Source organism: Prinia subflava, chromosome 18 (assembly GCF_021018805.1).
Source record: "Prinia subflava isolate CZ2003 ecotype Zambia chromosome 18, Cam_Psub_1.2, whole genome shotgun sequence".
NCBI lineage: Eukaryota > Metazoa > Chordata > Aves > Passeriformes > Cisticolidae > Prinia > Prinia subflava.
The window spans coordinates 10,027,303-10,039,768 of record NC_086264.1 but is presented as its reverse complement, the minus strand read 5'-3'; the positions used below and the strand labels follow the sequence as shown (position 1 = coordinate 10,039,768).

The 12,466-nt window shown below is 42.6% G+C and overlaps 1 protein-coding gene across 1 annotated transcript; it reads right to left on the bottom strand.

The window, feature by feature from the left end:
• Positions 1-232: 232 nt before the first annotated feature.
• RAB33B (RAB33B, member RAS oncogene family) lies at positions 233-7,057 on the bottom strand. Its single transcript, XM_063415342.1, has 2 exons — positions 6,722-7,057; positions 233-3,160 (listed from the first exon to the last, which is right to left on the bottom strand). Exons 1-2 carry the CDS (start codon positions 6,962-6,964, stop codon positions 2,717-2,719), a joined length of 687 nt encoding a protein of 228 aa, XP_063271412.1. The 5' UTR covers positions 6,965-7,057; the 3' UTR covers positions 233-2,716.
• Positions 7,058-12,466: the final 5,409 nt, after the last annotated feature.

Below are 12,466 nucleotides of genomic sequence, written 5' to 3'. Positions count from 1 at the left end.
TGAATAATGAACTTGCCTCTGAATCAGCAGGTGGGTGCTTCAGATGCCTCAAAATCACTCAGAGTCATTGCAAGAAAACACTGACATTAATCCAAGTATTGTGACAGTCTTTTTTGTAAACACTGTCACCCACAGAGACAGAAACTAGAAACTCCTTTAACTCCCTCACAGCATTTTTTTAGCCAGACAGAATTATATTATAATTCCTATTATTGAAAACAAGTGATAACAGTTTGTGGCAAAGCCAGTTTATTAGGTTTCTGGGATTGTGCCTTGCCTGCCCCCAGCACATACAAAAGAAGCCAACTGTACAGCCTGGTCAAGTGAAAATGCACAAACAAAACACTCTGAGCTCATTCTGTGGGCAGGACAGCACCGACAGCCAGGGAGCAACACTGAATCCTGCACTGCTGCCCACGCTGCCTCCCTGGCACAGCCACTGCCACATGCTCTGTGCTGGACAGGGAATTACACACTGCAACACCACTCCCACACGGTGTGCATGACATGAGGGCCCTTATTTACAAGTTGTGATAACTCAAATTAAACTTAACAGATGTGCAGGTGCTCCGGATCAAGTTGAACAGTAACATTGCAGCTACATTATTTTCTTACCCCAACCCCCAACCTGACTGACTGACTTTAAAATTCTTAACTCTGGGGTATTTTTTAATTAAAAAACAAAACAAAACAATTGATGACATACTTAGTATACAAATAATTAAGAAGGATCCTTCTCAGGAAAAGGATTAAGGACGTGAGTGAAAAACAATCTGTCCAACAGGACTGTAAACCATATTCACTTACCATAGTATAAATATCAATTTAAGATCAATCCTTTTCTTAAAGAAATCATTAAGGACACTAGTGTTAAAAAGGTGATTGTTTCTGAAACAACTGTAAATTCTAGTCATGTAAGGTCCAGAGTGAATACAAAAGCTCCCTTTTACAAATGCTTCCTAAGCAAAAATACTGTCACAATTGAAGCAGCTTTATACAGGAAAGAGTATTACCTTTTGTTTAGACTCCTTTTAAACATCTTAATCATATTAGACCAAATTAAATGCTTTTTCAAAATCTAGAAAAAAGTCAATGCATTTTTTTGTGTATAAGTTGCAATGAGATGACATCTTAAGAACTGTCATAGTTTACATAATAACCATTATCTTGTTTCAGTAATTAGTTTGTAATGCAATCATTAGGGTGGCAGCTTCTGAACTAGCCCTTCCATTTAGTTTCTAGTAAGCAGCACATGCTACACATTGCCAATAAAAATAAAAACCCTTCATTTATACTTCAAAACCTAAGTCACAAAACACAGTTTGACGTGGCACGTGTATGGAGTCACAGACTGCATTCTATGGCTCACAGGTCACTTTATGCAACTTAGCACCATTTGAGTTATGAAACTTGACCTTGTTATGAAACTTGATTTTCAGACAGAACTGAGAAAAAGCAGCTGCAACTGTGAGAACACAGAAAGAGGTGGTTCAAGAGGGAGATTTCCCTCATCTGACCCCTGCCAGCTCACATCAGTACTGCCAAGGATGCCCCACATAGTCATTTATACATGCAGGCTTTCACTCCCAATCTGTAACAGATGATGCACTTGGTAGATCTACTCCACATTTCAAGACCAAATTTAGTCTGCGTTTGGAAATATTTTAAGAATGTACCATATTCCTAAGCATTCCCATTCCTGAAATATGTTACCAAGTTGGCTTTTCAAGATATTTGAGAAGCACTCATGATTTAAAGCCCTGCAAACCCCAATCTTTAAAAACCAGTATTCTTTTGCCAAATTCACCCCATCTTTTACTTAACTGTTTTACTTACCCTGAGACACTCAACTCCAATACAGCACCCTCAGAAATATATAATTTTATATAATTATTTTAATAATTATATAAAATTAGTGTCTATTTCTAATTTAATAACTTAATAATAAGATCAGAAAACTTATGGACAGATAGAGTCCCAGTTTTACCCCAAATCCTGTGCTACAGTACTTTCCACATGGGTTAACATAACATAGTTTGGTATCACATGCTAATTATGAAAAATTAGTGAAGTTCTCAGTATGAAATAACTGTCTAGAGGTAGGGAGAAGTTGGTTAATTCTGTTACCACTGCCATGAAGAAGCAGACCAAGGTCATGGTGGAATGACAGGCCAAAACCAAGCAATCTGCACCGACACTGGCAGCCCAAACTTTGCCAGGACCTGGGTTTTTTTTCCCTAATAAAAAGGTACCTGCTTTCTAATTTGCTAGAGGTCACCTAGTGCTCCTTCATATGCCAAAAATCTCCCCACTTGCTGATCCAAAACCCAAGTTCCCTGGTTGTCACAAAAGGCTCTTCCTCCTCTGTTATTCCACCACAAGTATTAGTAAACTGTTTTACTATTTATAATCTTACCACAAGGGATGAGAACGACCTCAGGCAGCAAGAGCTCAACTAGAATTGCTCTGTCAAAACTTGACAAAGAGAATATGTTCCCTTATATTTACAGTGAAACCGAAGTAATTCAGAAAGTACAATTACAAAGTGCAAGAGCATAAGATGGGCACATCTACACCAGGAAAAAAAAAATTAAAAAACACAATAAAGTGCCAAAAAGACTTGCTATAATTGCTACCAAAACCTGGAACTTTGCCAAGACCATAATTTTGAAGCACTTGCAAACAAGACAAGGTGACAATACGATCAGTGACAATCCTAACACCAGCAGGATGTGATGGGTTTTGGTTCAGACTTTATATGTATCTCGTCATGATCTGGGGGTTGACTAAGCATTAATGGCTTGTGGCTTTTAAGCTTGTGAGCCAGTGTCATGAAAATGGCCTCCACGTGGTCGTTGTCATTGGGGTTCTTGGCAGAGGTCTCAAACAAGGGCATGCTGTGAGTGTCAGCAAACTTCTGGGCCAGGTCCGTGGGCACCTGAATTGCACTCCTGAGGTCACACTTGTTGCCCACCAGAATCCGTGGGATGTCGCTGGCCAGCAGGTGCTGCTTGCACTCCTCTATCCAGGAGGGCAGGCTGTGGAAGCTGGCCATGTTGGTCATGTCGTACACGAACACCACGGCGTGCACGTTCCTGTAGTAGTGCTGCACCATGCTCTTCCTGAAGCGCTCCTGGCCAGCCGTGTCCCACAGCTGGATCTGGAAACACAACCAGGACGAGGGGAAAAAGGGATTATTACTCAACAAAATAGCACAAACTACCTGTAGTGAGGAGAGTTCAATGAGCACAGAAATCTACGCTCCTGAATTAATCATACTGACAAGCTTGTGCTGAAGAAAACCGTCGCATTCACACAATTTCAGAATGGCTTTCAAAGCTGCTCACAAGGCCAGGAGGAATTTTGACACAGCTTGAGAGGTAATACAAATTTCTGAAAGTTTACTGGAACCTGTATTTTAAAAGATTTTTATAAAAAATCCTTAAGTCTTAGCAATAGCACTTTCATTGGAAAATTAAATATGTCACTTCCCAAAACAACTCTCAGCTGACAGGATTTTTGTTATTGCCAAAAATAACCTCATCTTCCCCAAAATTTTGTTGTTAGCATGACATTAACTGCTATGTAAAAATAGGAAGAAATCAAACCATGCTTGATTTCAACATCACCAACAAAAACAGGACAAAGAATCTTTCTTTGCAGTGTGTTGGAATCAAACCCTCCTGTGATAAACATCTAACTTAGTTTTATTTAGTGCTTAAACTGGGACCTTACTATTGTTTGTAGTACCGAGGCATGCAAAAAAGGAAAAATTTAAAAAATGTATGTTGTGAGAGGTAGAAGAATTATAAAAGAAATGCTTCATAAAATCAGGTCTGCTCTATTAAATCAATAGCTAGCCTGTCATCTCTTCTAAGTGTAGTTAAGCAATTTGCACGTTCCCATGCAAAAGCAATCTTGGTATGAAAGGTTGGTTAATAAGTTGAAAAATAAGCGCCTCTGTGTAAACAATATCTGTTCCATAAGAACCCATAAAGGAACAATGTAAACAACCTGAATCTCAGCACATACACACAAATCCCCTTCTGACCAATAAATGAAGTAAGCAGTAAGGAAACCACCAGCCAATAGGTGTTGCACAGGAGGTCTGTGAAAACTGTGTAAATGATATGATAAATAAAAGCCAATAAAGAATTGGCTTTTCCTGCATGAGGAGAATGGAGTCTTGGCTAATTTATCACAGTGAGTATAAACCTCCTGTTAGCTTAACATGTGACTGTCATTTCCAGCTACACACCATTCTGTCCAAACCAGACTGAACACAGGTGCTAGGAGCTCAGTCAGAAGAGAAAGGCACTCAGAAGAACTGAAACACTTTCAAATTTCTGGGGTCCAGACTGAAACAAACTAAAACAAAACAAAACAAAACAAAACAAAACAAAACAAAACAAGCTTTGTAGCACCAGCAGACGTAAGCAACAGCAAATAGAAATTTTAAACACATTGATCGTCCTGGAGTCCTCAGACATGCAGAGAAATGCTATGGAACTGTGCACGGTGATGTTTAAACAAACTTGCTCTTCAGGAGATAAGGAACTGCAATGCACGGCATCAAAAATATTAAATACACTGACTCAGCTATCACACCCCACCTTCTGATTCTGTTCTGAAGAGCAGAAAGGCTCTTTTTTAAACAGGGACTCACTTTGTGTGTGTGGTTTATAACACACTGGTAAAAACCTAACTGGCCTTGATGCTATGTCTCCTTTAAAAAGACATGGGGAAAAAATTGGAATAGCTCAAAGGTACAGAACATGATGTTCAGACTTTCTTCTTTGAATTTCATTTGTGTTTTGCTCTTTTAATGTAGGTCAGTGAAGACTGACATCATTGTTTTCTTCCATTTTCAATGCTTACATCAATTGAGGAGGAGAAAAATTTAGAAGGCAGCCAATCCATCTGTTGAAAGTTTTAATTTACTCATCACATTTAGGCATCAGTGTTTGACATGACCCTGTCAGCCTAATGGACAAGGAATAGACTTGTTCCTGTCTTGGAATTCTACACAGTTGCTGTGAGAAGAACTGTGCTTGTGTTCCCCGCAGTGACACAGCACTTTTCCAGCTGTGAAGGAAACAGTTACTGCTGTGGCAGCACAAGAAAGACCCATCCAGCTGGCTGGGGGAAGGGAGGAGGGAGCAGACACTGCTTTAGAACCCCCTTCCATGCAGGAGGAAAAACTCCCTTCAGGGCACAGCAAGGACTACAATAATGCAGTTCATCAGAGCTTCTCTCTCCTGGTTCAACTGGTGCTGCTGGAGCTGACTGCTGTGTGTGAGAAAGGAGTGAGAGAAGTTGCCAAAACCGCCCAAAATCAAACCTGACAACACGCCCACTGAGAACTAGGGTCCTGGCCACAATGATAAAATTTATTCCTTTAATGCTGAAACTTGCACAAAACAATGTGTCTCAGAAGAGCCTCCTTCACTTCTCCAACTTCCTCAACCAGAACTGGTTTATTTTACAGATAATATTCCAAAAAAATGCAGCAAAACAACCTACAAAACCATATGTACCAGAATGGCACAATAACCCACATGAGGCATTTAAGAGCTGTGGATTATGCTATGTTCTTCTTCACTTCTCTCCAACGAAGGTCAGGCATCATTCCGAGGTGATGGAAATGCCAGGGAATGGATGGTGCTGACAGGACAATATCCCTCAGGAGTCCCTCCTCCGTCACAGACAGCAATGGACAAAGGAGCACAAAATTTCAGCTATCAGAGAATTTCCAGTCAGTGGTTTTACAAAAAAAAAACAACAAAAAGCCAAAACAAACCAAAAACAACCAACAAAACCTATTCACCTTTCTTTTTGAGCTGAAAAAGGACATGACACAAAAGTCCCACAGGAGCAGGAAAGCATATTGGCTCTCCTATTCCTATATATCCTCCATTATTTCTTTAATCAATAAATAAGCAAAGAGAAACTATAGCTTTGAGCTATGTAACTCTAAGCTGTAATTATAATGCCTGATGATAATTACGGCCCAAATACAAACACAAGGCTACTGTTAACTTCCTTTTTCTGCACAACCCAGCTTTCCTCATAGAAACAAACTGTAATAACAGAAGCAGATGGGGATTCTGTTTAAAACCGTGTTAGTAAACAAACTGCATTTGTAAGCTGTTACAGAGCATTCTGCAAATGATGGTTTCGACCATCACACAGCAAACTTAACAGAATCCTAAAAACTGGAAGTTGAAACGCGCTGCTCAGTCCTGAATAACATTCAATTTCCTAACATTTTTGAAGCAAAATCATCATAACAGTGGCACCTGCATAGCTCTGTGGTGTTGAAGGTTAAACAAGTGTGATGTCCAATGAACAAAGCAGCAGAATTTCCTGGAGGCGACACGCTGCTGGTAACAGGCACAAGTAAGATACAGTTAAGCTCCTGCTAAGATATATATATATATATATATATATATAAAGTCCACTGTAAGGATAAATTGATGATCAACACTTGACAAGAGACGCAGGAAGGTCTGCCCTAGGGTAGGAATTGTTTCACCACCACAGAAAAACACACCGTGAGCACCTTTCCAAGGCCGCGCGGTGGGGCAGTTCCAGGGCGGGCACGGCCGCGATGAGACCCCGCCGAGGGAACCTCTGGGCACGGCGGTGAGGGAGGCCTGGAGCCCCCAGGGCTGCGGCCCGGGCCATCCCCTCAGCGCCCGCCCCGCCCGGGCCCGCGTACCTTGATGCGCTCGCCGTCGATGGTGACGGCGCGCTCGCGGAAATCCACGCCGATGGTGGCCTCGGTGCGCTGCGGGAAGCGGCCGGCGCAGAAGCGGTAGGTGAGGCACGTCTTGCCCACGTTGGAGTCGCCGATGACGATGATCTTGAAGATGCGGGAGCGGGCGGGGGGCAGCGCGCCGGGCACGGCGCCGGAGCCGGTGAGGCTGAGCTCCAGCGAGGACTCCACGTCCGCCGCCGCCATGGCGGCCCCGCAGCGCCGCGGAGCCGCCCCGGCCGCCGCCGCCGCGCGCACGGCGCGCCACGCGTCACGGCCCCGCCCCCCGCGCGCCGCTCTCGCGAGAGCGCCGCGGCCAATCCCCGCGGGCGGGGCCTGCGCGCGCCACGGGCGGACTCGCGCGGCCGCCAGGGGGCGCTGCGCGCGCGGCCCGGCGCGCTGAGGGGACGGGAGCGGGAGCGGGGCGGGAATCGCGGAGATCCGCAAATAACCGCAAATAACCGCAAATAACCAGGAGTGGGGGACACCCCGCACCCTCCCGACAGCCTGAATGTCGCGAAGGGGGAATAGGTAAGATCTTCTTAGGAATGGTTGAGAAGGGAGGCTTAGTCCATGAAACACAGAGCTACCAAGAAGCTCTAGGTGATGTCCAGGTGTTCCAAAGACAAATTGCGTTTTGGTAGAATTGTCCTGTTAAGATTTAGGGCTGGACAGGCTTCAAAATGCTCTCAGGCCCAGGGGAGGTTAACAAAGCTGGGGAAGAAGGATGCAGAATTCAGGGGCCACGAGGACATCTGGCACAACTCCCAAGACAAGGCAGAAACAAATGAAGAGAACTCAGAAATTGTGCTGAAATCGGCTCCAGCTGGGTACCCTAACAGGGATTTTGCAAACTGATAGCTGAGCCAGACTTCCTAAGGTTTAGATAAGATACCTAATAATACCCACCTGCCTTTGAGAGTCCTCCTCTGCACACTGCCACACGTGCTCTGGACCACTTGGGTTTTCTGCCTGCACAAATAATAAATGATCCTGGGATCCTATAGATCAATTGCCATGTGGTTGAAGGACAGTGCTTTGAGCAAACCATTATTACTCATATAAAAACAAGAGGCTAGACTAAGTTGAAAAAGCATTAAAATATCCAGAGTTCAAAACACCTTCAGTGGCAGTGCCCATCTCAGCTTTTGCCACTCCTTTTCCCCTCTCTTGGACCAACCCGTGAGACTGTAGAGATGTCCTCTTCTGAGACAGCATGACTCCAGTTATGCTCTCAAAGAATTCATTGTCAAAGAAGAGGAGTGATTTTATTAAAGGAGACTAAAGGGTGGGAGAGGAGGTTGTGCCGCCCTCAGGTTCCTATTGTCCCTTGCACAGAATTGTTCCTTCTTGCACCCAGAATGTAAAATGTGTTTGGCTAAGGAGAGGAAGCCCACTGATCAAAGAAGCACAGAAATGCTAATTCTAGTGGGGGTTACTCTGATTTGGGCTCTGTCTAGTGTGCTAAAAGGTGACTTTAAACAGCTGCTCACAGGATCTGCCAACAGCTCGTTTAACTCATTTTGTCCTGGGTTATGCCAGGAGGGCCAAAGTGAATTAGAATTAGATCTGAGCTCTTCAACAGCTCTGAACTGCTTTTATTTCCACAGCCAGGACTTTAAATGGCAGAATCAAAGCCCCACCTGGTGGCTCAGGGCATTCCTGGGCTTTAGGACTCGGCTAATTTCAAAGGAACGCCCCCAACACCTTGCAGTGCATTTGCCTCACGCTGCTGCCAACACCCCCACAGTTCCTGTTGTGTTAGCCCTGAGACAGACAGAGCCTCCTTCACGGGGAACACAGCTGGCCCCCGAAACAATACAGAGTAAATAACCTCATTTAAACCTGAGAGTTTAAATTTTGTCTTGGATGTGGACGCTTTTATGTGAGCTATTTCAGTGTGGTACTGGAAATTCCATCACTTCTGTTGTACTTGAAGGAATAAAGATGTTGATTAGATCCTTACATTTCATCCAGCTCAGACTATTTCTGGATATTCCTTTTCCTTCCGAATATATTTGGAAACCATTAAAAAAATTAAAAATGCTTCTTGCTATAAAAGCATTTGGTTTTCTTCTTTTGCAAGGACAAGTACTCTTAATGTGCTCTTCAGATGTGCTCAGTAAATGAACATATAAGAGCCTAAATTCACAGCTATTTTTATTTAGCAGATGCAGAATTTACTAAGGGATTCTGAAAATAGTTGCAAGTCTCTGGACTGACTTAGCATTTCAAGAATTGTTATTTCTGTTGTCTCCTGAAGGAATATTTAAACATGTTAGTCCCATGAAAATGCAGAAAGTTCAATATTTAAAAAATGTGTCTACTAGGTTTTAAGTTAAGGAACAAGTTAGGGATAAAAGTGTCAGTCTAAGGCTGTCTCATTTACTTGTTTTTTTCTGAAGGGATCAAAAAGTTTCTAGGTGATATGATGACGAGTAGTTTAAATGCTTTTAGATTTTCTCTAAAGCTTTTTAAAAAGTTTTGCAGAGATACTGTACCTATGACTTCTTGTGGGACCTTGGTGTGAGGCTTCACATCCTCCACTTTTGCAGGAAAAAGAACTTTTGCAGGAGCACAAAGAACAGCTTTTTAGGAGAGGGGAATAAACCAGCTTTTTTTCCGGACTGAAAAGCAATTGTCAACACACCCTGTTGAACTCACAAAGTCAAATGTCTCATCTGTCTTTGCACTGAAATGAAGTTTTGACACAGTTGCTTTAGGGCCAGTTACCAGAATGTGCCTTTCATATTCACTTCCACGCCCTTGCATGATAACTGGTTAAAATCAAAGTATCAAAGATCCTTTGGGACTCAGAATCAGGAAAACTTTGGGATCAGGAGGGTTTATGAGGAGGGGAAGAGACATCTCATTTTATTTAACCCCCAAAAATTGTATTTGAGGAGAACAGCAAATGCTCCTTCATTCAGCTTGCCTCTGAACACCCATTTATCAAATCCCACACTGGCTCTTTAGAGCCTGAAATAGCAAAGGATGGGGTTTTTTGTTGTACATACACTTTGTTTCCAGGCTAGGACAAGGTGGATCTTCTCCAGCCTGACTCCAGATGGAGCCACAGCCTTTTCCTGCTGACCTTTTTCTGCTTTTTGGAGACCTGCATCCCCACTAACAGCTCATCAGCCTGGAAGAAAAGGGGAATTAAGGGAACTGGCCGAGGGATTCTGTATTCCAAAGCTGGTGGGCCATCCAAGGAGGGCGCTGAACCCTACAAGGAAACACTGGCACTCATTTACAAACAGAACTCAGCATTTTTATTTTTTGATTGACTTCCTGCTAGTTTGGATATTTGCTACCACCAGAGAAGAGCGTAAAAACACAGTACAACATTGTGAACCAGTTTGGAAGGCTGGAAGAGAAAGCAAATCCCAGTACAATTGCAAGTAACTTGGTGGAATTTATAATTAAGATTTTTTTTGAACGGATCAGCAATGAAGCAATAAATATGCTGCTGCACGGAACCAACAACAGGATTTAATCACTAACTTTGTGGTTTATTGCATTACAGTTTAAAACTAAATGTTATCCATCATCATACATTCACCAACCAGGTAAGTGACACTTTTCCATATGTTTTATGCTAAATGGCTAAAATTATGCAGTAGCCAAACTAGACTAGGACTAGTAGAGGTAGATATTGAATGGGCAGTGCCAGGCAGAAATATTTTGTGAAAGTACTTCCTCTTTTATCATGAACAGTTAGCAGGTTTAACACTTTTGATTAAAACAAACATCTTAGGGAAGCTATTCTAAGATGCTTTGGGTTCTGTAGCAATATTTCTCTTGCAATATTACAAACTCTTTGATATTGTCTCTCGTAAAGTGGACAATTTTTGCCCTCCCAGTTTTCTGCCACAATCTGCATGAAGACTAACACCCAGAGCTGGAGTCTTTGTGAACACGCTGCTGGTTTTGTGTGGGGCTAACAGCTGGCTTTAGGTATAAATAATCCTAATTATAATTTTATAACTGAAATACAACTAATTATGTAATTACCTGGGTTATATAACTCAACCAGTCTGGGCCACACACAGGCAGCCATTGGCCAATTAAGCAGGTGGCAATTAGTTCAGCTAATCAAGAGCTGACCACGTGGATTTCCAAAGCCAAATAAGGTGAACAGCCCTCAACAGGAGTTGGCCGATCCCACATGAACGCAGAGCGTTGGGTCTCAACACTTGTACCACCCCAGAAATGACACACATTGACAGCTCCCTTGGCAGGGGAAGACTTCATTTATAATATTTACATATTCAGTCATCTTTCTAGTAATAAAAAAAGCTATTTTACATTTAATCTAAAATGGAATTTCTAGTAGGCCACCCCCTTGTAACTCACCCCAGCCTTCTTCTGGTGAGCTGCTCTAGCAGTTGCTCCTTGCCATTCCCACTGCTGGCTGTGTGCTCCTGGGAAGTGTCTCTGCCCAATTAAAATTAGTGTTTGTAGATTGCAGCTTTAATTTCCAGGAAATATGACCATGACAGCACGGCCAGAGGTTTTGTAAATGCTTATGCCCTTTGCGCCTCACCTCATCCCAGGTGAGAACTGGAAAGCTCCTGGAAGTGAGAGCCTTTCCCCAAGCTCAGCAATCGCCTTCCTCCAACTGCAACTTGGCCTTTCATTAATGAGCTTATAGAGGACTCAATTACTGATACGACCCTCTAATTACACTGCATTTGCACCGTTTTCCTTCACAGGACCCCAAAGTACTGAGCGTAACTCTGACTGCCACACAGTTCAAGCTATTTTACATTACACTTAGGTAAAAATGGCATTTGTAAAGCAAAATTCCTTCAGGGAAAAGATTTCAAAGCTAGCTCGACACTCTGTACAGAATACTTAGAAAAACAGTTAAAGCAATCACAGAAAGGGAAAAATAAAATTTTTATCTGGGTCTGTTGAGCTGGATTATAGTATCAAGTGGTTTTGTTTGCATTAGTAGTACATGTCCAAAACCAGAACTGTGGCAACAGAATGTGAATGCTGTGATGGCACCACTGCTCCAACCCTCAAAAGCATCACATTAGACAGAGACCTTAAATCATCTTATTTATCTTGCTCACATGATACTGAAATAGCATTTGGACCTCTGGCTCCTCAGGCCTGATCTCCCCCTGCCCTCATGGGTATTTTCTTTCAGGGAAAACACAACCCAATCTGTGAGTTGCTACACCAACTTCCAGAGTCTACTATTAGGGCTGCAGCACCTCCAGACCTGGCAAATCCAAATGCAAAAGTACGATTTGAGAGGCTGATCATAAATACCTCATCTAGACCTAGAGAGCTCCCTGGAAAACTTGGAATTTGCTCCCCATGCTAGGGGAAAAACCTGGGTGACAAACTTTCCTCTGTGTTCTGGCTGACACAGCACAGGACAAGCCTTCCCCCTATGAACATGCAAGTATTAAGACCTCTACAAAAAAAACCAAACAAACAAACAAACAAACAAAAAAAAACAAACAAACAAACAAACAAAAAAAAAAAAAAAAAAACAAACAAAAAAAACCCAAAAAAAACCAAAAAAAACCCAAAACAAAAACACCAAAACACACCACAACCCTGAAAAAAAAGTAGAATATAGCTTTTAAGGCATTTAATATGCAACGAAATTAGTTACTGAATAGGTAAGTTTGAGGCTGTTTTACCTGCTTGTTCACACATGTGCCTGCAGGCTTTGGTCTCTGCATGGAG

Bases quoted from the DNA above. Each gene is read 5' to 3' on its own strand.
- RAB33B (XM_063415342.1), bottom strand. From the start codon at position 6,964: ATGGCGGCGGCGGACGTGGAGTCCTCGCTGGAGCTCAGCCTCACCGGC. The intron at 3,161-6,721 runs GTACGCGGGCCC...TTGTGTTTCCAG, and splicing joins TCGACGGCGAGCGCATCAAG to ATCCAGCTGTGGGACACGGC.